At 45.8% G+C, this 23,366-nt stretch overlaps 1 protein-coding gene across 2 annotated transcripts in view; it reads right to left on the reverse strand.

Annotated features, from left to right (window-relative positions):
• mdn1 (midasin AAA ATPase 1) overlaps window positions 1-23,366 on the reverse strand; it is a 55,411-nt gene that overhangs the window by 24,320 nt on the left and 7,725 nt on the right. For both annotated transcript variants that reach the window (XM_023347220.1, XM_023347219.1), the window contains exons 14-58: window positions 22,846-23,000; window positions 22,706-22,766; window positions 21,851-22,062; window positions 21,670-21,773; window positions 21,453-21,597; window positions 20,782-20,878; window positions 19,234-19,347; window positions 18,948-19,095; window positions 18,746-18,853; window positions 18,110-18,261; window positions 16,511-16,689; window positions 15,325-15,533; window positions 14,642-14,788; window positions 14,422-14,563; window positions 14,216-14,350; window positions 13,799-13,937; window positions 13,545-13,677; window positions 12,385-12,515; window positions 11,962-12,100; window positions 11,341-11,455; window positions 10,955-11,227; window positions 10,693-10,890; window positions 9,481-9,689; window positions 9,285-9,407; window positions 8,867-9,064; window positions 8,429-8,536; window positions 7,620-7,808; window positions 7,394-7,483; window positions 7,042-7,305; window positions 6,703-6,967; window positions 6,459-6,618; window positions 6,026-6,142; window positions 5,750-5,958; window positions 5,530-5,678; window positions 4,333-4,532; window positions 3,449-3,672; window positions 3,040-3,153; window positions 2,716-2,845; window positions 2,437-2,543; window positions 2,225-2,358; window positions 1,511-1,677; window positions 1,209-1,329; window positions 820-1,033; window positions 354-594; window positions 156-279 (exon numbers count right to left, since the gene is read on the reverse strand). In XM_023347220.1, the coding sequence (XP_023202988.1) occupies window positions 156-279; window positions 354-594; window positions 820-1,033; window positions 1,209-1,329; window positions 1,511-1,677; window positions 2,225-2,358; window positions 2,437-2,543; window positions 2,716-2,845; window positions 3,040-3,153; window positions 3,449-3,672; window positions 4,333-4,532; window positions 5,530-5,678; window positions 5,750-5,958; window positions 6,026-6,142; window positions 6,459-6,618; window positions 6,703-6,967; window positions 7,042-7,305; window positions 7,394-7,483; window positions 7,620-7,808; window positions 8,429-8,536; window positions 8,867-9,064; window positions 9,285-9,407; window positions 9,481-9,689; window positions 10,693-10,890; window positions 10,955-11,227; window positions 11,341-11,455; window positions 11,962-12,100; window positions 12,385-12,515; window positions 13,545-13,677; window positions 13,799-13,937; window positions 14,216-14,350; window positions 14,422-14,563; window positions 14,642-14,788; window positions 15,325-15,533; window positions 16,511-16,689; window positions 18,110-18,261; window positions 18,746-18,853; window positions 18,948-19,095; window positions 19,234-19,347; window positions 20,782-20,878; window positions 21,453-21,597; window positions 21,670-21,773; window positions 21,851-22,062; window positions 22,706-22,766; window positions 22,846-23,000 (7,093 nt within the window). The remainder of the gene's footprint in view (window positions 1-155; window positions 280-353; window positions 595-819; window positions 1,034-1,208; window positions 1,330-1,510; window positions 1,678-2,224; window positions 2,359-2,436; window positions 2,544-2,715; window positions 2,846-3,039; window positions 3,154-3,448; window positions 3,673-4,332; window positions 4,533-5,529; window positions 5,679-5,749; window positions 5,959-6,025; window positions 6,143-6,458; window positions 6,619-6,702; window positions 6,968-7,041; window positions 7,306-7,393; window positions 7,484-7,619; window positions 7,809-8,428; window positions 8,537-8,866; window positions 9,065-9,284; window positions 9,408-9,480; window positions 9,690-10,692; window positions 10,891-10,954; window positions 11,228-11,340; window positions 11,456-11,961; window positions 12,101-12,384; window positions 12,516-13,544; window positions 13,678-13,798; window positions 13,938-14,215; window positions 14,351-14,421; window positions 14,564-14,641; window positions 14,789-15,324; window positions 15,534-16,510; window positions 16,690-18,109; window positions 18,262-18,745; window positions 18,854-18,947; window positions 19,096-19,233; window positions 19,348-20,781; window positions 20,879-21,452; window positions 21,598-21,669; window positions 21,774-21,850; window positions 22,063-22,705; window positions 22,767-22,845; window positions 23,001-23,366) is intronic.

Raw genomic sequence — 23,366 nt, forward strand, 5'->3', positions numbered from 1 at the left:
AATATCCAAAATAAAGAAAACAAAAGAACAGAAACAAATAAATAAATTATGAAGTTGCTATAAACAGAACTCCAGATTTGAGCCCCAGTAGGAACAGAAGTGAAATGATCCATCGTGTGTTTGTGACCACTGGGTGGTACAGGCAGCCCGCTGACCCCGTTGCTGCTCAGCAGGAACCACAGACTCTGCAGCTGCCCCACGTTCATCGGCGTCGACTGCAGGCAGAAGCGAAGGTGTCTGGACAGCCGGCGGCGAAGGTCGTCCTCAGCAACACGGTCACTGGGGATCCACAGGACAATCAGAGTGGCTTCCAACAATGTCTTACTATAGTGGTGGGACAAGTAGGAGGTTACCATGGAGACAGAGCCAGGTGCAGCAGATCTGCACTGAGAAGCAGCTGGTTGAGGACAGACAGGCCTTCCATCAAAGGCCAGAGCTGGGTCTGGGTTCTGAGCTGCAGCAGCCCGGCTCGGCCCATGTGGACCTCGCCCTCCTCTGCCTCTCCATCAGACATGGAGCTGAAACCTGACAGCCCTCTGGAGGTCATGTGACTTTGCAGCTGCTCCACGCTCAGCAGCAGCTTCTCCAGGACCCCTGGCAGGGCGACATAACACATCGCTCTGGGTTACAGACCACCTCATGGTGATGTCATGGAACAACAGGAAGAATCTCAAAAAAATACAACAACAATTAAATGATCCTTTAAGAGCACCGTGTTCACCACTGCAAACAGAGACAATGCCTCAGCTTCAAACTAATGTAAACAACATGCGCACACACACCCAAACACACACCCACACATTGACATGTAGAACTTACCAGACTTGTGTGGGTCCAGCTGGTTGTTAGCAGACAGAACCAGACCTGATGCCTCCAGGAGGCTTTCCTTGATGTCGAGCCAGAGTCCGGCTGCCTGCACCCGGAGCAGCTGCTGCCCCCCCCAGCTCAGAGCCTCGTCCAGCTGCAGCGCGTTCACATCCAGAGCCATGCTGAACAGCCGCAGCCGGGACGCACACTCTGCCACCGCCTCCAGCTGAGGACAAACATTACTAATTGACCCTATATATACACAGCATATATACAGTATATATGCAGCGTATGAACTTTACATTTACAGTATATTTACAGTAATGTTGAGTTTCATATAAGCATTTACTAAAGTTAGTAAAGAGGGAAGGAGACGCTTTAGCAGTAAGGCTTCGTCAGACCTTGTAAGGCAGAGCTTTCCCCAGAGACCTCTGCATGCCTTTGAGTGCAGCGGCCACCGACACTGGAGTGGACAAAAGGTTCTGGATGGCTGCTGAAACAGCCTGCAAGTCCTGCTGACCTCTGCAGAACAACAAGGGTCAAGTTAAACACCAAAACGTACAGTCGAGATTCAGGAACAGCAGTTACACAGTTATACAGTATAACCTCTTAAGAAACTGTGCAAATTAAAAAGAATGTGTTGTAAAGGAATTATAGACTGGTCAAAAGTCAGAAATGAAAAGATGAGAGGAAGAGTGTTTACTCCAGAGTGGCTGCTGTGTCTCCCATCAGCAGCTGAGGCAGGCGCAGGATGAGGTGCTTCTGCAGCCACTGCCAGTGCAGCGACAGCACCGAGACACCCTGGGAGTCGGCCGGAAGCATGACGCACACGTCCCAGAAGTGGTCGCGCCACCGGAGCAGCTGCAGGATCTAACCTCCGGAACAGCAGGGGGAAACAGAGTCAGGGTTGCTGCAACAGAGGACTACAGCCCTCTGAACTGAAACCTTACAGAAAACTCAGGACAGGTCTGCTTCATTTCAAACTATTTCTGTCTATTCTGTTTGCTAAACATTCTAATAAATTAAAAGCTACTATATCTGGGTTTTATTTACAATATGGACATTGTATTCAGTAAGAAAGGCTGATATACTGGATGTACACCCTGTGTGATGTTCTGTAATGTTTCTGGTTCTGTACAGCTCTTAAATTTAGATGGAAACAACCTGAGATTAAAAAACACCAGCTTTTGTATGGTCTTAATAACAAAGTTCTAAAATCAAAGCCAAAAATCGGAAACTATTTGAAACAGTGGACAACTTATACAAACAGCATTGCATGGTCTTTTTTTGTTATAAACCAGCACGATGTTTCAGGGTTAGGATCAGAGTTCTTATTCTACTTTGGCCATTAGCAGAGTGAACAGCATCAAGGACAGTATAAACAAAGCTACAGCAGGGGAGAGGAAATGTTCCTGACCTCAAACATGACGTGGTCAGAGATGTGCGGCTGTCCGTTCTGCACGGCCTGCAGGACGTAGGCATCCCACCGGTCAAAGAACGCTCGCAGGTGCATGAGCACGGGGTGAGGCAGCTGGCTGATGTCTAAGCTTCCTACATCGGCGAGAAAAGGAACCTTTTAGAAAAACATTTCATTATGAAATTTGTCATTTGTAAGTCAGAGTTTGTTACCTTTGCTGAAGGCTGTGGCGACTCTCAGAGAGGAAGTGGGCGGAGCCACACTGACGGTGCAGGAGCAACTGACGGCTCTCTCCTCCCGGTCCATCATCAGAACAATCCTAACACACAAACACACCCACACACACACCACGATGCTTGACTTCACTGTGTTTATGCTTTAGATTATTAGCATTTACAATAATATCAGATGGGTTTCTACAAGTCAACTGTAGTGGTAGTTAACATACAAATAACATGTTGTCAACATGACCACAGGGTCAGTCCATCTACCTGTTAGCCACTGCATTCAGAGCCTCCAGGAACTCCATGTATCTCTCCTCATCCTCAAAGTTGCACTTGTTAGTTAGAATATCCAGGTATTGCTTGTTCCAGCGCATGTCCATCAGAATCCTGTATTCATCTGGAAGTATCACAGTGATGCAGTCACTAAGAGCCCAATCAGAACCAGCTGGGCTGATTTTACAGGAAGAAAGATTTAATGTTGGCATTAAGAGTCTCTTGGGTCCAGTTGAACTGTGTTCCTCTGCAGCGGAACTCCTTCTTGCTTGGTTTTGAGCTGCCTTAACAGAACCGAACAGTGATGAGAGTTACTACCTTTGCTGTGTGGCTGCAGCAGCTCTGCCAGCGTTTTCCCCTTTGCAGCCAGGGTGCTGCTGAACACCGCCTTCAGAGCTCGGTTTCCTGCCTCCACATGGACCAGCGCCGGCTCTGAAACAGGTCACACTACATCAGTTTACCTGACACACACACACACACAGCTCAGAACGAGGGCCTTCCAGCCACTGCTCAGAGGTACAGTCATGAGTTGAGGTCTGCTGATTGTCTCTGATCTGTCCTATTCATGCACACAGAAGCTGCATGGAAAATAATACAGAAATGTCCGTGTTTTACATCTTTAATTCATGTGTATTCAGCAACTACCTCTCCTTTTCCCTGTTAACTGCTTTTATAGTGATTTGATATCTTTCTTTGAATCAAGTAGTGAACTGAGGAAGTCACAAACCTGGCAGATATTTGGAGCTCTTCCCCAGGTTGGAGAGCCAGTGGCTGCGGAGGATCCAGTCTCCATGGGATGCTCTCTCTGTCACCAGCCTCACTGCAGTGGGGACGAGCCTGAGAGCATCACCATCCTCCAGATCCAGCACTCCTCCAGAAAACACACAGTCTTCATGGACTCCACTGCTCTGCAAGGCCTGCTGCAGGTCCCTCAGTCTCAGTGGACGGTTCCTGCACAAACACAGCTGGTCTTGATCCAACTTTCACTCTCAGAGGAGACAAACATGACAGACAAATGGACAGGACTGTCTCTGTAAAAGCATCATTTAGGGAACCATTCAGGCTGCCAGAGGTGGTGACATAACCCCTTCACCTTATCAGTGCCAGCAGCTGGAAATCAGCTCTGACCATAATGTGACCCTTCACCTCAAACTGTTCTGTAGTGAGGCACGTAGAGTAACATAATTCTCTACGAATCATGCTACGTAGAGCATGATACGTAGCATGATGAGGATAAAATGATACTTTAGGGAGTAATACTGTAGTACAGAATTACTACACAACATTAATGTCCAACCATGAAGCAGCCTGGTGTTTCAGCTACTGTTGGTACTTTCTACATACGATATGTACCGTATATATTGGTTGTGTCTGGTTGGCTGTAGATTATGTAAAGAATGAAAGTTTTCCTGATTTACAAAACTTATTGTGTGTTTTCTAAAGCAAGAAATTCACTTTAAGCTTATGAAATGACAAAAGTGCCGTTTCTCCTGTTCAAAAGCATCAAGTGCCTCCTGTATCAACAGGTCTCTGTTGGTAAAAAACATATAAACTTAAAAAGATGAGCAAGATTTTTCTTCATTGTCTAGAACATTTTCTACTCATTGTTACCGTTTCCCCTGCAGGCTGAGGGAGTTGAGGCAGAACAGGAGGACCTGCCCGTCTCTGAGGACTGAGGAGAAGCAGGAATCTTCAGTAGAGAGAAGAGCTGAAGGGAAGCTGTCCGGCCACACCCCGGCACACAGCAGCCCGTCTCCCCAGGCACCCGTATCCATGACAACCAGGTGCTGCTCAATCACCTGCTGGGCTTGCTGAAAGAAATAACAAATGTATTTACTTCCTTTTCGACCTCCAACCCCACCCCTTTCTTTGCCATCAAAAAATAAAAAACATCATTTTGTTAACATGTTGCTCCCATCTTGACCTGAAATATTCAGTACTGTAACAATGTTTTCTTCCTAACACATAGTTTATGTTCTCGCTTTTTTGTTTCACTTAATAAAAGCAAATTCCGCTTTTTTAGCCCTAATTTTTTGTGTACTTTGATTTGCTTGGAGAGCCAAAATTTTAATTTAAAACCAGGTCATTAGTTCTGGCTAATCAGTTTTGTGAATACGAAATTTTCTTTCCCAATTTTGTAGTCCAAGTTCAGTTATGCTGAAATTGGAAGCTCTGGGTCAGAGTCTGTCTCCAACATGTAAGGCTGGATGGACTAGTCCTCTGTTGTTGGCATCTTTAATAAACTTTTGAATAAAAAGTTTCTTTGTTGGTAGATAACTGTATCACTGCTATCAAACTACAATGGGGGTGGGACGTGAAATGTCTCATTCACATTAAAAAAAAACACAGCGAAACGAGTTGCTCCAAAACATTTTGTTGCTCTAAATCGGGCGTCAGTACAGAGGTAAACCAGCGGTCTGTGGAGCTACAATAACCAGGAGATCAGACCAAAGCATTGCAGTTCTACTTTATATACCATAAGTGAATAATTTACATGTGAAAGAAAGAATTTAAAAACATAATATATCCACTTTAAATGTTTCAGATTTACCACGTTTCAAAACGATTAAATACAAAAGACAATTTTTGACAACCATTATTATGTTTTTATTTAGCCACACAAGAAGGTCCAACCATGAGCGACCCATTTTTCCTGGACCACTTCAAACCCTTGGCATTAAACGTCCCTATAATGGGGGGAGACGTGTTGCACATTTTCGCCTACATAACACTGTGAAATTCCCTCCACTGTTGTGTGTCAATAATGTAAGGGTGTGACCCGAGTGCCATCAGAAGGCAGTACCATACCTTCTGGTTGGCAGTGGAGCGCTGACAGAAGGCGTAGACCTCAGTACAGGCGTGCTGCAGGGCGCTGCGAAGGTCTGCACCTCGCTGCAGCTGGCAGGACAGCAGAGAGGCAGCGTGGAGAAGGGCCGCCACTGAAGAGGCTGAGGAGTCTGAGAGGCAGAGAAGTGTCTGAAAACTCCGGCTCCACTAGTGGAAGTGCAGCAGATTTCACAAGGCTTACCCCAGATGGCACTTCTGATGTCTTGATGGATTTGAATGAGCAAGTCACACACACAGTTCCCTGTCACACTGGCAGAGTGGAGCAGGGTCTTTAGGTCCAAAGTGTCCCAGCACAACCCCTCACGTTCCCCTGGGATGTAGACCTCCACCCCTCTGTTTCTCATAGCTCTGGAGAGCTCCCCATGCACCGGGTCCATGGTGAGGAACAGCCTGCAAAGCCAGGAACACATCAGCTGAACAGAACCATCCAAACCTCGAAATACCCGCCAGTGCTAACCTGAAGTTGGGGTGAGGGGTGATCCTGGGGGTCTTCCCATCGATTACACCACGCTCATTGATGGTGAGGGATCCGTTGGGCTCCAGAAGAGCATTGAGGCGATCCAGGACAGAAGCACTGAGTAAGAAACACATGGTCAGTGGTTGTCTCCAAACTACCTGAGAGCTGATTGGCCATCACCCATCAGAGACTAAGCTAAAGTCTGATCTTCCACCAGAACCCTGACCTGTCCCAAACTAATCTGCTGGTGAGTGTTGCTCACTGCCAGAAACATTTTCTATGAGAGTCTGACCAACTCAGGTACAAAGAAAATGTGGCTGCCACATTTTAGAAAAATCATCAAACTTTCTCTGTTCGGAGTTTATTGTTTTTTTCTGTCATTAATGATCAAAAACTATTTGGAGAACTAGAGAGATGATGCAGAAGTTGGTACCTGCAGAAGTTGACATTGTCCATGAGCAGCCAGTCCCCGGCCTGCAGGGCCTGGACCAGCATCCCGTCCAGCCATTCGAAGCCGCCGTTGGTCCAGCCGTCCTCCAGCTGGGCCAGACGCTCCTTCAGCAGAGTGAAGTCCATCTGCAGCTTGGACATGTCTGAAGGCAAAGCCCGCTACGTTAGGGCACGTCGCCACTGAAACCATGGAAACGGCATCCTGCATATGGTGCACTATAAATTACCGGTGAACACTTTGAGCTTGGTGTTGAGTTTCTGCAGCAGGAGGATGATGACCTCCATCTTGTTGAGAGCCTCACAGGTCACTGCTCCTGTTGGTCTTTGTAGTCCGTTCTCCTTCAGCCACTGGCAGAACACGCCCCATGTCTGCAGCAGAAACTCTGTGTCCTGGGTGCCATCGTTGAGAGACATCAGTCCACGCCTTATCACCATGGCGACCATGTAGTCGACTGTCTCCAGCACTTGCTGCCATGGACGCATGATGTCCACCTGCATACAGGATGAGAGGGAAAGCTTACAGTGATCGCTGGTGTTCTGCAGTAGAGCGGAGGCTGAAACACTACCTGCTCGAATCCCCCCAGCAGCTCCGTGGTGTCCATGGCGCTGTTCATGGCCAACACCCGGAGACGGTGCCCCGTCAGCAGGGCCAGCAGTCTCACCAGGCTGGTCTTCCCACTGGCTGTGGGACCAACAACTATGGTCATCCAGCCCATATCCACACACTTCATCAGAGACTCTAAAGGCTTCAGGCACTGGTGTGTGATGGACAGTGGGGGGTCCAGATCCACAGGGGCTCCCCCACTGCGACACAGCACAGAGAAGCCCACCTAAAGCAGCAGCAAGCAGGGCACAAAGACGACTTCAGCCATGTTAATGAGACAGATGGCAAGACGAGGTTCAACAGCGCTGACCAACCTGAACGCTGAGAGGAGTGATGTGGAAGTGTTTGGAGCCACAGTAAGGCTCATAGTCCTCCCCAAACACCTCCCTGAACACCAGCAGGACCTGCACACACACACTGACCCATCAGCTGCTGGCTCACACACATCCTCAGAGTGGTAACCTTTTTCACTGTTACAGAGTGAAAAAGGTTGAAAGTTCAACATCTTTGAGCAATAGGTTCAGTGGGTGTTGAGCTTACCTTTGCCTTATCTGCCTCAGTTCTCATTCTGTCAGCATACACCAAGGCCACATGCTGGCCTGGGTTGAAAAATCCTGGCGACTGGTCAGTAAGCATCAGCTGACACCAGCGGAATACGTCCCGCAGGTTGAACTCCCAGGGGCTTCCCTTCTGCCCCCACAGCCTCTCCACACAGACCTCCTGAACAAGCTGGAGGAAAACAGCAACAAATCGGGCTTTACTTGGCCTGAATGAGTGGAAGAAGAAAAGACTGAAATTGAATTTGTTACACTACATAGACTGTGTTTCTGGATTTTTCTACTGATTATATTTAAAGGGGTCAAGAAAATCACTCATTTATTGAAGACGAGTAACATTTTCTGCAGCAGTGATGCTATCAGATATTAACTAGTAGTAGACAAGCAGCTGTCACTGGCCATCAGGCCATGTGGCTTGATCATGAACAAGACTGGCTGGTTGGGAACAAAATATGGTAGAGAACTACATGAACTCAAACATTCTATGGAACCAACCCTGTGGACTTCTGGGACAGAGTTTTTATGCAGCTGACTCCAAATAAAAGATGATGAAGCACCTGTTCACTTTGGGTTGAAACAACAAACAGGAACAGTATGAACATAGTGATAGTAGATGTAAGCTCTGTGTTAAAGGCTGATGAATGAGGTTTTATCTGGCAACACAGAAGCTCACCATCACTGGCTTGAATATGAACTCAGTGAAACACAGCAGAGCAGGTTATTTTTCCTCATCTGAAGGTATTCCTAACCTTTGACTACCAGACAGAGCTCACTTCTCTCAGAGAAACTCACCCTGTTATTGAACCCAACCATTTTTGCGATGATTTCCTTGTCAATGGCGGGAAAAATAGAATTTCCAATGAACTCCATGTCTTTGTAGGTGAGCTGGTCCACAAAGACCTAGAAGATTGTGTACACACAGAAGCAGCCAGTAAGCAGTGGTGATATTGAGATCAATGGGTTTCAGTATGAGCAGAAAGGATGATGTCACTGGCAGCATTAGAACTTCAGAAACGGTCCTGAACTAAAGATGCAGCATGAGAATGGAAGACGTTAGAGACGCACTGAGGACGCACTGACTGACGCACTGATTCAGTCTGCTACAAAACTGTAATATGTGCATCTCTACTGGGATCCTTACTAGCTTATAAACATTGTTCATTTAAAACTCCTGTTGCCACTTTTGGACATTTTGAAGAGACTACACTATTAACAAAGTCACTTTGTCACCTGAGTGAACCTGTTGAGGAAGGATTTGGGCAGTCCCTTGCGCCCACCGCCCTGTGTGAACGGGTTCTGGCAGCCGAAGATCTTGGTCTTCTTCTGCTGGACCTGGAAGCTCAAGCCCAGCTCAGGAATGTAAATCTCTGCCCTGTGATCAAAGCAGGCGTTGAGCCCCTCCAACACCGACTGGGAGGCCAGGTTCAACTGAGGGACAAACAGCAGTGCTCAACATTCTCATTTAGCATTCAACACGAGTTTAGACTGTAATCACATGGACTTGATGAAATGGATAATCTCCTACATTTAAACTTTTCAGCTTCTTCTGCAGCAGCGAGAGACAAACTTACCTGAGGTGAATCATAACCATAAACCTAAAAATAAAGTCCAAACATAAAACTCCTGTAGAAACTATTGTATTTCTTACTTCATCCAGGACAACCCAGTGGCCAGCCTTCAAAGCAGCCAGCAGGGGGCCGTCTCGCCACGCAAACTCTCCTCCTTTCCCTCCCTCCACAGGAAGATCTGTCCCGAACAGGTCGGTGATGTCCTGCCAGAGAGAACAGCATGAACACGCCGCTGCTACCGGACGCTCTCAGAGTGCAGGGGGATCACAGCCTTACCGTTTGCTCAGACAGGTTGATTCTGACCAGCTGGTTCCCGGAGGCCTTGGCCAGCGCCGCCACCAGACTAGTCTTTCCCACTCCGGGGGAGCCCTCCAGCAGCACGGGCCTCTGCAGCTTCAGAGCCCGCAAAAGCCTCTGGGCGTTCATGGCCGCAGTGCCTGCTGTGAGGGCGTAGTCAGACAGGCTGCGGCTCTCAGCTTCAGATCCTGATGGAACATCGGGTCATTCATAGGAAATGTTTAGGACAAAATGTTCTGCACCTTTGTCTTTTGGTGGTCGTAGTTTTAATTTCAACATCAGATGAACAAGAGACAAAATGACAAAATGTGTCAGCGCATATCCCAAACTGATTTTTATTAACTTTAACTAAAAACACAGTACTAGTTGCATTGTTGGACAGAATATTATCACAATTCTTATTTCTGATGCATTTAATGAATAGAAGAAAAGAAACTTTGATTTGTCAGATTTAACCAGCCAGTTGTCTTTGGATGATTCTATTGGTGCAGCTCCGCAGTATAATAAGCTGTTAATATATTGCAAATGCAATAGAACAGAATAAACTTGGCTTTTCATGTCAACCTTGCATTTTTAAAAACAACTTCATACCAGCATATCAGATCTGATAGTTAGTTGCATAAGAGCTATGGAGACATTAGACTGAAGTGAAACATTTTCTTACACTTCTGTAAATGTAGAAATGTGTGCAACAATGCAGACTCATTCAGACTCACTCAGTTACTTTGTTCTAGGGGAATATTCCCACATATTCCTTCCTTCACAACAGACAGATTACGTACATTTAATTGTATTTAATCCTGGTTATTTACAGGAGAGTCCTCTCAGGACATGAACTGAAAAAAAGAGTCCAATCAAATTTTAATTACAATCCAATCCAGTGGAGGTCCAGTTTAGAGGCAGCTCTAAAGCCTGTCAAAATACTTGAGATTCAACAGCCCCCTCCCATCTTCATTAAAAGAATTAACAGTACAATAATATTCCAATGCAGTTGAGATAAGCATTCACAACAAAACAGCATTCACTTGTTTGGTTGTGTGTGAATCTTGTGTGAAAATGAGCAGGAGATTGTAAAAATCACAAAAAGAAAACCTCCAGGTCCCTCAGAGCAGTGAGCAGTGATGGGACATTGAGAAAGTTGGACTTTCTGACTGCAGAGTGCTGATACAGAGAGATAATTAACATCCATACCTATGGCAATGTAGAAGGGGCTGATGCCAAAGAAGTCCTCTCCCCACTGAGGGTCCCGTGGCAGGCAGGGGTCATAGACCCTCAGGGCCTCCAGCATCTCCTCATCAATCCGGGTCGTCTTACTCAGCCTCTGCTGCAGGAAAGCCAGACACATCCGGCGTGCAGCCAGGGCACCGTCTGCACAAGACACTGTAGTTCCTGCAAGGAAGCTCTGGATGAGATGAAGCTCCCAGAGGAACACTGAGACAGAGCTGCAGCTTACCTGAGCCAAGGCCATCTATGTAAACCAAGCAGGCAGCATGGACACAAGCTGTGACAGCATCCAGTCTGAGGTCCCACTCTGCCTCCTCCTCGTCTTCCTCCTGTTCCTCAGCTGTTCTCATGGTCATGCAGCTGGCCTCATCCCTCTCACACACAGCGTTGATGAAGTTCACCCAGGAGAGGATGTCTCTGACGCTCAGGACGCAGCGCCGGCCAAAGTCCTGCTGGCCCAGCCACTCCATGAAGTCCAGCATCACTTCTGCAACATCTATGCCTGGATTCCATTAAACACACGCAACATGTTCACTGTAAAGGCATCAGCAGCACTAATCCCGGACATAATAATCCCAGGGAGGCCCAGCTAAACTAACCCAGATGTTGGTTTACCATTTAATGAGAGTCCAGAGCGCAGGTTGTGTTGGATGATCTGGACCAGGTCACTGCGGCTGCTGCTCTGAGGACACCAGATCTCAGTGAAGCGGTTCCTCAGGGCAGGAGACAGCTGTCCAGCAGAACAAAGGTCAGAGTTCACCCCCACTTATAGCATATTGCTAACCTGTTTAAAATCTTTGGATCTTTCCACTGTTTGCCATGATCAGTCCTCACTCTGAGTTGGAGAATTTTGAATAGTAATAGAAAATCCTTTTCTAAATCCCTGTTAAGCCCTTTGTTCTCAATTAACGAATAATAAAGATGCTCAAATGTAAGGTTCAAACTCCAACATTATGAACCAGACACACATAATGCATGTGTTCGACTTCTGCTCAGAGCTAAAAACAGGACAAACCCAGAGATAACATATTAGAGCAGACTGAGACAGATTCACTCATTTGAGAACTTTTTGGGGAATTATGTATAATATTTTGTTTCAGTTGAGTTTGTGTTTGTATTGTGACAAAATGTGAATAAGTATCCATTGGTGGATTCTATAAGTCAGAAGGTCAGATTATAGTTGACCTTTGGGGTAATTCCCATGTCTGCCATCTTCCTCTCTACAGATCTCTGTACCTCCTTCTTGCCAAAGTCTCCTCCAGGGTTCATGGTGGCCACCAGGCGGAAGCCTGCAGCCGCTCTGATCAGCTCCACGTCGTCGTTGTCTCCGCTGCCCTTCTCTGCCAGCACCAGACTTTTCTCTGTCTCCAGGACACTGGCAGGAAACACGGCGCATCACGACAAATTCTGCTCAACTACTTAGCAACTCAGAGGAAATTGTTACTCTAAACTGACAAAAATAGATGTTGCCAGCACTTAGAAAGAGCAGAAAGGCCAAATCAGGCTAAAGGTTAAATTATCAATTGATGAGGAAACACCTTGAAATACTGTATTTAAACAGTTCTCAAAGAAAGAAACAAAGAAAAGTTTATGATAGAAAAGTGAAGGAAAATCTTTTTGTGGAGACTATCGGAACCAGGAACGGTTCTCCGCTTGTACCTGTTGAGCCTTTCCAGCACAGAATCGTCTGCGAGTGAGATCTCATCCAGGAGGAAGACTCCGCCCTCCTTCAAGGCCAGCACCAATGGTCCATGGTTCCACTCAAACAGCCTGACATCCTCACCAACAGTCTAGGAATGATCACACACAACTGATCATTACAACATGGATCTACAATAGACCTATTGCGACTAGAAGTCCATTACACTCCTTAGTTTGTTCCTTCACTGGCTTCTTCATCAGTAGCTTCAGGTGTTAGCCTCCTGCTCATCCTGTCAGTGAATGTTTTGTATTAAGAGAACCTTTCACCCATTCTATGAACGGTTCCAGATATTTCCCGCTGAAAATAAATTTTTCCTACAAAGTAGAAGCAGAGATAACAGAAGACTTAGGAGGCCTCGTCTGCTTCTGCAGGATTTGTTTGGCCTCTATTTTATTCATCTTGGTTTATCAACAATACTTGGAGGAGTTCAAGTATCTTGGGATCTTGTTCACGAATGAGGGAAGAAGGGAGCGGGAGATCGACAGGCGGATTGGCGCAGCGTCTGCTGTGAAGTGGGCGCTGTACCAGTCTGTCGTGGTGAAGAGAGAGCTGAGTCAAAAAGCGAAGCTCTCGATTTACCAGTTGATCTACATACCCACCCTCATCTATGGTCATGAGCTTTGGGCCATGACCGAAAGAACGAGATTACGGATACAAGCGGCCGAAATGGGTTTTCTCCGTAGGGTGTCTGGGCTCTCCCTTAGAGATAGGGTGAGAATCTCAGTCATCCAGTAGGGAGTCATCCGCTGCTCCTTCACGTCGAGAGGAGCCATTTGAGGTGGTTTGGGCATCTGGTCAGGATGCCTCCTGGACGCCTCCCTTGTGAGGTGTTCCGGGCACGTCCCACCGGGAGGAGGCCCCGGGGAAGACACAGGACACTCTGGAGGGACTATGTCTCTTGGCTGGCCTAAGAACGCCTTGGGATTCCCCCGGAAGAGCAGGAACAAGTGGCTGGGGAGAGGGAAGTCTGGGCCTCCCTTCTGAAGCTGCTACCCCCGCGACCCGACCCCGGATAAGAGGAAGAAAATGGATGGATGGATGGTTTATTAACATAGCTCCAGTTCACAATGGATTAATAAAAGATCTTACCAGAACGCCTACATGTGTTCATAAGTACCTGCTGGGTGTATCTAACAGGCCGCAGGCCTCCCAGGAAGTCCGACGTTTCCATGTGCATGTGACAGTTGACAGAGAAGAACTTCTGTCCAGCCAGAGCTGCATACAGCTGGCAGATGGTGGTTTTCCCACATCTGGAGAGGAAACAGGATTAAAAGAGCTTGTTATGATTGACAAGGAAAAATCTCCATCCTTCATAGAGTCAGAAAGGAAGAGCAGAGGACAGGCACAGAGCAGCAGCAGGAAGGAGCTCACCCTGTGTCTCCCACCAGCAGAACCGACTCCCCAAAGCGCAGCGCTCGCCCCAGCAGCACCGCCATCCTCCTCAGGCTCTGGGTCCACACCACATGACGGAACTCCTCTGGTACCGCTGCAACGCTGCCCACTGCAGGACCTGGTGATGGCAGCAGGAGTCATGCTGAGGGATCAGTGCTTCTGTCAAAACCTCCAACTATTACCACAGTCACAGCAGGCCCATCTGTCACAACTCATCACTTATTTAAGCCTCTAAATTGTTTTATAGTTGTATTAGAGAACTTTTCACCCATTCTATGGATGATATTTCCCATCAAAGATATTTTCCCTACAAAGCAGATGCAGAACTAACAGAAGGCTTTGCTTGGGAGGCAAAGTTACGGCCTGCGCCTGCAGAGTGAGATGACTGCTACTCACTGAACTGACTGATGAGCTGTTTCTGGGAGAACAGGCTGTCGGGGTTCACCGTCCGTTTGAAGTGCTTCTGCAGGGTGTCCAGGATGACGGCCTCCTCCTCCTGCTTCCTGACCCGTCCAGCCAGCAGCATGTAGCCTGGACCCAAACACTCTGCTCAGCCAGCCAGCCTCTACAGGAGGCGGGGCCTCATGTCTGATGAGACTCACCGTCATCTGCTAGGTGCTGCAGCCAGTCCTGAGTGGCCTCAGCCTGCTCCTCCAGCCGGTAGCGCTCCGCCCAGCGGAACAGGTCTCTCAGAGTGATGAAGCCATGTTTCCCCGCAAACACAGAAGATCCTCTGCGCAATGACTGGAAGGTACAGGGGGGATATGAGGCTGCAGTAGGTATCAACACAGCCGGTACACACACACATTAAGGTAAAACTACCTGAAGGTCCAGCATGACCTTGACCAGCTTGGTGCAGTAGGATGGAGGTAAGCTACACCTCTGGTGCAGGATGGTCTCCAACTCTGCACTGGGCAGCTCATCGAAGTGCAGCTCCACAAAGCGGTTCCTGAATGCCCGGGACAGAACCTGGACACACAACCAGCTCCATTACAACCCCCGAGCTGAACAAAGTTTGTCTTCCTGTTGGGATTCCTCTCCACTGTCACCACATGCATTCCACTGACTCCTTACACAGATGAGCATTTAGCAATCAGCTGAACTGGACTGGATCTAATGGGATCTGAATGGGACTGGAAGCTCAGACTGGATTTGGATGAACATGATCTAAAGTTGAGCTAAATGGATTCTCTATGTGAATCTGACCTGATCGTCCTGTAAAGAGCTTCAATTGTACAAGTTGTCAACTGGAAACAATGAACTGAGCTGATGAGGAACTGGAGGGAGGAAAACACTGAATGTCTCATCTGACTTATTTATCAGTTCATTGATGACAATAACATCAAACTGCATGTCTGGGTTAAAAACACATCAAAAACTGAAAAGTGGAAAAAAACGTGAGACTCAGCAGGGAAGCGGGGGGAGGGGCGATGGAACATGTTGGTTTTTCTTAGTACAACAGCTGGAGCAGAGATCAGAACAGCTGTCCTGATGTGATGACGTACCTTTCTGCCTCCGTAGAGCCCTGGGGGATTCTGTGTTGCAAACAGCATGAATCTGGGATGAGCCCTGATGACTTCCTGCGTCTCAGCCACAAACAGTTCCCTGTTGTCATCCAGCAGCCTGTTGAGAGCCTCCAGGACATCGGTGGGGGCCAGGTTCAGCTCATCCAGGATCACCCAGTAGCCTTTCCTCATGGCATCAAGCAGGACACCTGAATACAGTGTCAACATTTATTATGCAATCCAGAAAATCTGAGGATTTCCACAATGAACCTCTTGGGGAATTCCTTAACTCTCCAAACAGTTAAGGATAATTTTTCATTTTTTTCTCTTCTTGTTGAAGAATTGAAGACAAGAGACAACGCAAGTTTATGCCTTCCTCTTGTAAAGGTATGGTTCTACATATCAAGTAGGTCTCACCAGGTTCTACAGCTCACATAAACTCACATACAGAACAAAAATAAGCTCTATTTAACAAAAACTACAGACAAAAAAGAACATCACTTATTCAATCTAATGAACTGAATAAGTGAACATCAGCATGTAGGACAACCAGCTTCCTGAGCTCCATGCTACTAAGGGCATGGAGCTCAGGAAGAGCGCACAAACATTAAATATCTTTTCACACATCTAGAATTTCACATGTCATTTACTACCAAGTAAGTAAATTATGAAACTAAAAGCAAGGCTGAAGTCTGAGTGGGATGATGACGGGGAATGGACCAGAATCACAGAACCAAAAATAAATTAGGGATGACCTGGTAAATCAGCCCAGAGTGATGAGCTGATAAAACTGATCTGATCCATCTCTGCAAAGGTCTGAAAATCAGCTGCTGATCACTGTGAAAGAAAACTGACTGACAGTTCGGCCCACCAGGTCATGTCTGGACTGTGTGGTCAACAGTCACTCCACCATTGCCAACTTAGCAACTTTGACTTTTCAGACAAGAATTTCAGTATTGGTCAAAATCACAATCGACAGGTGAAGCTTTGTAGAGATCAATGACCGTCTGTAGAACTGAACTTGGCGCAGCCCGACTGTGAACTTGAATAATGTTCCCAAAACTTTGAGGTATGCCACAATAATAAAAATGTCCCACTGTGTCAGTCACGTGGAACTGATGCCTAGACAAGCTTTATCATATTGACTCGTAAAGTCAATATGGTAAGAGTGTTTCACCACTCTTACCCTCTTTGAACACCAGCTTGCCCCTGTCATCTGAGGAGTAGCAGCCAATGTACTCCTGGATGTCGGTGTGCTCATGGTTGTTGATCCTCACACACTGGTTCCCAGTGGCTGTTGCCAGCCAGCGGATCAGGCTGGTCTTCCCAACAGACGTCTCCCCCTGGATCAGCACTGGGTGCGTCCTGTAGGGCCCAAACATGGAAGGACACAGCATTGATTAGTCATTAGCCGAGTGCAGAGGCTCGTTGTAATGAGAGAGGATGAAACTAAGCTAATAAGCACATCCACTCAACATGGATTTAATGATGCACTTGATCCACAATGGACAGATTATACAACCAGAGCTGCACAAATCATTTAATCACAGCAGTCAAATCAGTCTGTGATATCAAGAGCTAAGCCGTATGTAGAACAAACCTCTACAAGGATTTATCACAACTGGACCTGAGTGAATTGATTGCAAATTTTCTATTGTTCACACGTGCTCGAATATATACATACATACACTCATGTTTTCAATAAATGTCTCTTAGGAAGTTGCACATTGACCATAAACAGCCAGTGACACACTCCTGACTGAATCCCAGATGGATATTTGAACATTCTTCTTGGCAGAACTGATAGAGCTCATTTGAACTGGCTGGGCTCCTGACACAGATCTGACCTTTAGCATAAATGTTCAACAGGTTTGATGTCAGGGTCCATCCAGAAGATTAAACTTAGTGTGTTTAATCCATTGTAGTCTGGATGTGTGTTTGTGTTTGTGTCTGTTGGAACATCTAATTCTTCCAAATATCTGACCCAGATTTCCCCTTAGGATGAATGGAAATCCAGAGGAACCCAGAACCAGGTCAATGCCAGAGAGCATTGTGGTGGTGGAACCACCATGCTGTGGGGTTGGTTTACTGTCACTTTCTGGTGCATTGCATAAATTGGATGAAATAATGAAAAATGATGTTCACCTCTAAATTATTGAACTTTACCACAAATGAACTGTGTTTCATTGCTGAACTGGGCATCCTGGAATGACCCTGACCTTAACTGTACTCCAAACCCATTCAATAACCAGTCTAAATAAAAGTGTGAATATTTATCCAGATGTTAGTGGGTGTGTTTCAGCAGGTATGCATTATTTTGACCCTGTGTGGATTAGAGAGAATCCACATCGTCACACATAGAGCAGTTCAAACTAATGAGGCCAGTCCAGAAACCTGAGATCCGTGTCCATGATGAGTGGATGTAAACCTCTCAGCAGACTGCATAACTCAAGGCTAAGATTTATAAAACTGGACCATTTATTTTTCTGTCAGTGCCACAACTGACAAAGATCAACACATTATGTGCTCAACCAGAGTGAGATGTTATCCTATTGCATAGTCAATGTATGTAGCTCAATCACTGCTCATATTAACATGATGATCCTCATCCTCATCCAGTCTGGCCTGTCCCAGTGACACAGAGCGCAGATGGAGAACACTACATCTAACATGACACATTTAATCTTTACAAAGAGCCCAGATTATCTGAGCTGACCTTGGGATCCAAGCTATTGAATATCAGGGACATCTGGGACAGAGTCAGGCTGGGTCAAAGTTTCCCTACCCTGCAGATACCACTCTGGACAGATCCCGCAGGTTGAGCTTTACTGAAGAAGTGAGGATGTAACTGGGATCCAGAGCTGGCTCCAGTTCTCCCTGTGGAACCCAGTAGCCCTCTATCTGCACACAGGTCCGGCCCGGTGGAGCTGGGATCAGCTGGAGAAAACATACCAAACACACCAGTCATTAGGAAAACTTTCTACTGATTTCTACTTCAGTAGAGATACCGTATATCAATAACTTAGTTACAGAATTGATTTATCAAGATTTAAACATGAAAACATGAAAAAACATTTTTTTTTTATATGTGTTACCAGTGCATAAATATGGAGAGATATATGATATATCAGCATTAACATCGGTATCGGTCCGATAAGTAAACATGTGCCAATATCGATAGCTGGTACTTATCTCCACACTTCAGGAGGGGGAAAGGGTTGATCATATGACAGAGATAGTGATACAGCATAGCATTTAAGAGAGGCAATGTAAGTGGAGTGGTCCACACCGAATTTAATAAAAATATCAGCCCAAATTTTCACATCAGTGCATACCTACAAATATGGAATTGTTTACTTTATCTAGCCATTGAGCAGGCCCTGGATATGATAAAATATAAGCAAAACAATTTGAGACTTGCCTGTTTCAGACATTTTGTGTTCCCTGCTAGGATGTGTTGACACACCAGCTTCTGGACCAGAGGATGGGAGCTCCTGTCCAGCTGCGTGAGGAAGCTCAAACAGAAGCCCTGAAAAGAGTCATGGATGGAATGTCACAACAGATTTTCAAACGTCTGCCATCCCACAGTAAGAAGGAGCAGCCCTGTAGCCGCCTGGCCTCACCTCGTACAGAGAACGCTGAACGCTGAGGCAGGGGTTAGCTGCTGCGTAGCTCAGAGCCCGGCACAGTGTGCGCAGGCTGTAGTGAGGTCTGTGACCGGTCCCGTCCACCAGGCGGGAAGAGGCCTCCCGCCGAGCTGCCAGATAGAAACTGAGGCACAACCACAATAATTCAGTGAGATCTAGTCAAAGCAGATTGTGCTGCAGTGAACAAAGCAGACTGAAGTGGTTCATGGTCAGACTAACAGATGGAAATGAACAAGAACTGTGATAACATGTTATGGCTGACCTTATGATACCACTGATGACACTCTTGGGTGGGTTCAAGCACTTGAGGTAGTCTGACACGAGGATCCTCAGGTCTCCCTCATTCTCCAGCTCATGCACATACAGCTCAGTAAATCTGGACAAGTCCGAAAAAATGAGAGAAAAAAAGAAACATCTTCACCTTCCAACTACAGGTTCTCAGTTTCCCCTCCATGCACTAAAAGTTAGAACAGCTTAAAATGGTAATTTTATAAACTGGTTTGACTGGAGAATGGACAAAGTGTGCAATTTACACATTTGGTTCCCTTTTTGACAATTATTTTTTATTTTAAAAATCTCCTTACAATAAGACATTGTAGGTAAAACAAAGTTTTTGCTTTCTGATAAACAATCTTTTTGTTTTCTCCTTGGTTTCACAGTGACTAGTACCACATCTAACTAGTAACCTTTACTCAAATTCAGACTTTGGTGCACCAAATCTGCTTTTAATCAATGATAACAACTTGGCTAAACACAGCAGGCTCTTTTAAATAAATACAGACACAAATCTTCCTCTTACTGATGAGAATTCCTCTTACTGATGAGAATACTCCTGCTACATGTCGATGTGCCTCTGGGCAAGGCACTTAACCCCAAATTGCCTACCGATCTGCGTATCGGTGTATAAATGTGTGTGTGTTTGTGAGTGCGACTGGGTGAATGTGACTCTAGTATAAAGCGCTTTGAGTGGTCAAAATGACTGGAAAAGCGCTATATAAGTTCAGTCCATTTACCAATAAATTACATTTGGTTCTATTTATTTCATGAGCCCAAAGTAATTTGCAAACTGTTTACCTTTCCTCAAAGACGGTTTACACACACCTTCCATACAAACAAATCTGACTCATATTTGTTAGCTGGTAGAAAAAGAAATTCATACCACAATTTCTTTTCTTTTTTTTATTGTGTGGCCCTCAAGTACTTCTGAGTTGACAATTTTGCTCCAGGTTACTCTGAATTCAACAGTAACTTTACACATGAACATACTCTTTATTCAGCAGCAAAGATGCTGACAATACTTCAGTTGTAGCACTGCTATGCAGGCAGACAGAAATAAAAATGCCAGATTTGAAAGAAAAACACTCATGTCAGTATCAGAAGTGGAGCACAGCCTGCTACTGCCAGAAGATAGAAGAGTTGCAAATCAAACAATGGAAACAATGTGGAAAGACTGATAATATATAATATGTATAATCATAATGAGGTATGTTTTCCCCATATTATGTTCTGAGTACATGTTTCACACATGAAGCTCAAGTACTGAACATGGCCTCCTGGAAGTAGGAGGCTCCTGGGATGGGTAAATGCATTTACTCATGCAATTGATGGGTAGATATTCATCAACTGCATAATGAAGCTTTGAAAGGTCATAAACCATCAATCATATTAACCGTTATGATGTTATTGGGATTGGAGTTGTATTAGGATGGTAAACGTTCACTCTGGTCTTGGCCCATCTTGGACCAGTAGTTGTTAGCTTCAGCCTCCAGGATGAACTGATCTGGAGTCAGTAGTCATAGTGAAAGCTTACCTGTTTCTGAGACCCAGAGGAAGGTTCCTTTTCCCCACATCAGTAGCTGGGTTCATGCATGCAAAGAGGCGGAAGTCTTGGTGGCGAACCAGGTGCTCTGGAATACACACATGTGACATTAGTGACATTTCTGATCATCCTGAACAGCAGCATAAGTATAGGAGACCAAGTATAGACTATAGCATATTAATTAGTCGATTTCTTTGTTGTTCTGGTAACAGCTGAACTTACTGTATCCAGTTTAATCAGTTCATTCATAAAAAGTGTCATGGAGGAAAGTCAGATATAAGGAATCACAACCAGATGCAGCATACTCTTTCCTCTAGCAGGAGATGGAGGCAGTTGTAGATGTGCTGCATTTTCTTCTTTATGGTAAAGAGGAGTGTTTTCAAGCCAAGACTCCCCAGTGTTGGAAACTGATTCCATCAAACGTTGCTGGAAGCTAGTCCTGACTGTTAGTCAGTAAAGATAACTTCTGTTGTGGATGTGGTCAACTTTATTCCACCATGTTCATCACAGAAACACACATAACATAAAGAAGTGTATAAACGCCATAACATTTATATTCTTATAAATGCCAATGCATTTGCACTGCTGGTATGACAGTGCCCCCTAGCGGATTGGCATGTAATATAAACAAAACAAAGGAGTAACATGACGACTGGCCTCACCAGTGTCTCCACGATCCAGTAAGACCAGAGAGCCAGTACTGCCCTCCAGCAGCCCACTCAGACACTCCAGCGTTTCTGCTGCTGCCAGGTTGATCTCATCTAGCAGGATCCAGTGGCCCTTCTTCACTGCCTTAGCCAACGTTCCCTACAGGACACTCATGGTGAGAGCTGCTGCAGTGGTAAGAGCAAGAATGTGTGTGTATTCGAGAAGTATTACCTCCACAAAAGCAAACACCATGGCTGTCTCACAGGCTCGGATCTGCTGCTGGGTCTGGCTCAGCTTGGATGCCAGAGCCTCCCACTGCTGCAGCAGAGAGGAATCTGCCCAGGCAAGAAAATATCAGCGTATCAATGATTGACACAAGTCTTCTCACTTGCTACTTGTTCTTGTACCCTACCTTCTGGCTTTTCTTGCAGCTCCTTAGCCAGAGCAGACTTGCAAACATGGTCCATGAGTCGAAGCAGATCCTGCCAGCGCTTTTCCCGAAAGCAGGTCTGTACATGGCCCAGGAAGGTCAGGTTCTGCTTCCTGGAGTACGTCTGGGAGAACAGGTCCTCAAAAGCCTCCCGCAGTGGCAGCAGGATCTGCCTGTGGTCTACCGGCTTGTATCTAAATATAGTGGTTGCACAATTACATGGAAAAAAAACGCATACTGCATTACTCATCTGTATTCTTTAATATTTCTAACTGGAGCTTCATATTCTGCAGCACCTCCATTCTTCTTATATTCCTTTAAGATAAAGGAAGATATCTTAAAGATATTCTTAAAATATCTTAAAGAATATCTTTCTAAACATAATGTGGGAAACATTCAGACCTGCTAAATTGAAACAGCCCAAATTTTGACCCCATTTGGCCTGTTTACAGCTTCCACAATTTGATCAAACTCCCCCTAGAGATTTTGATTGATCAACTTCACATTTGGTCAATTTGCTCATAAGGACTGGAGAATCGAAAGTTATCAAAATGGGGCGTCAAGTCAAATCAAAGTTTATTTCTCTAGAATATTTACAACAACCTCAGCTGACCACAGTGCTTCACTACAATCGCAGGTAGATACAGTAAATGATAAAAATAGAAAATGTGACATTACTTAAGCCACGCCCCCTGAGAACAGGAAGTGTAATGTTTTATTTTATAATCTCCATGTCTGGCCCCTGTGACTTAATCAACATGACAGTGTGTCCAGTGACTGAAGACTTGTTAGTTCAACTTGATGATGATGTTTAATCATCTCTGATATGTCACTCACCCTCCAAGAAGATCAGCTGTATCACTCTGCTGGTTCATGTTCACCACACACAGCTTGTGTCCTGGGATTCCAGACAAGGAGTATCAGTGAGCAGCTTTGACAAATCATTGGGAAGCTAAGCTGAGGCAGTGTGGACCCACCGGTGACTGAGGCCAGGTGCTGCACCGTGGAGGTCTTCCCTGTTCCCGTCTCTCCCACCAGGAGGACTGGCTCCCCCTTGGCCACACAAACAGCCAGCTGTTCCAGCAGAACAGCCGAGGGTCGGGTTGCAGCAAATGTCTTACTGCTGCTTATACTGAATAATAAAACACACATACAAACATGATGCTTGTGATTAGAGCTACATTAGGAGAAGCTATTCAATACTGGATGGGTAGTCATAATGTTTTGACTGATAGGAGTGTGCCATTGGAAAATATTTACTCTGTATCTAGGCCAAAGGTTATCACCCATTCACTTTAGCTTTGGGGAAGGATCAATGGGGATATTTGGGGTGAACCATTAGATGACTGTGTTTACAACAGAATAGTTTAAAATCAATCTGATGTTTATTCAATGTCCCAGCAGGGGTCTGCCCTGTTCTATCTGCGGCTGAACGCTGAACCAGCAACCAACTGTCTGCATAGTGGACATGAGGTGAGCGGCGGGAACGTCCCACTTA

The sequence above is a fragment of the Xiphophorus maculatus genome, chromosome 15 (assembly GCF_002775205.1).
Source record: "Xiphophorus maculatus strain JP 163 A chromosome 15, X_maculatus-5.0-male, whole genome shotgun sequence".
Taxonomy (NCBI): Eukaryota; Metazoa; Chordata; class Actinopteri; order Cyprinodontiformes; family Poeciliidae; genus Xiphophorus; species Xiphophorus maculatus.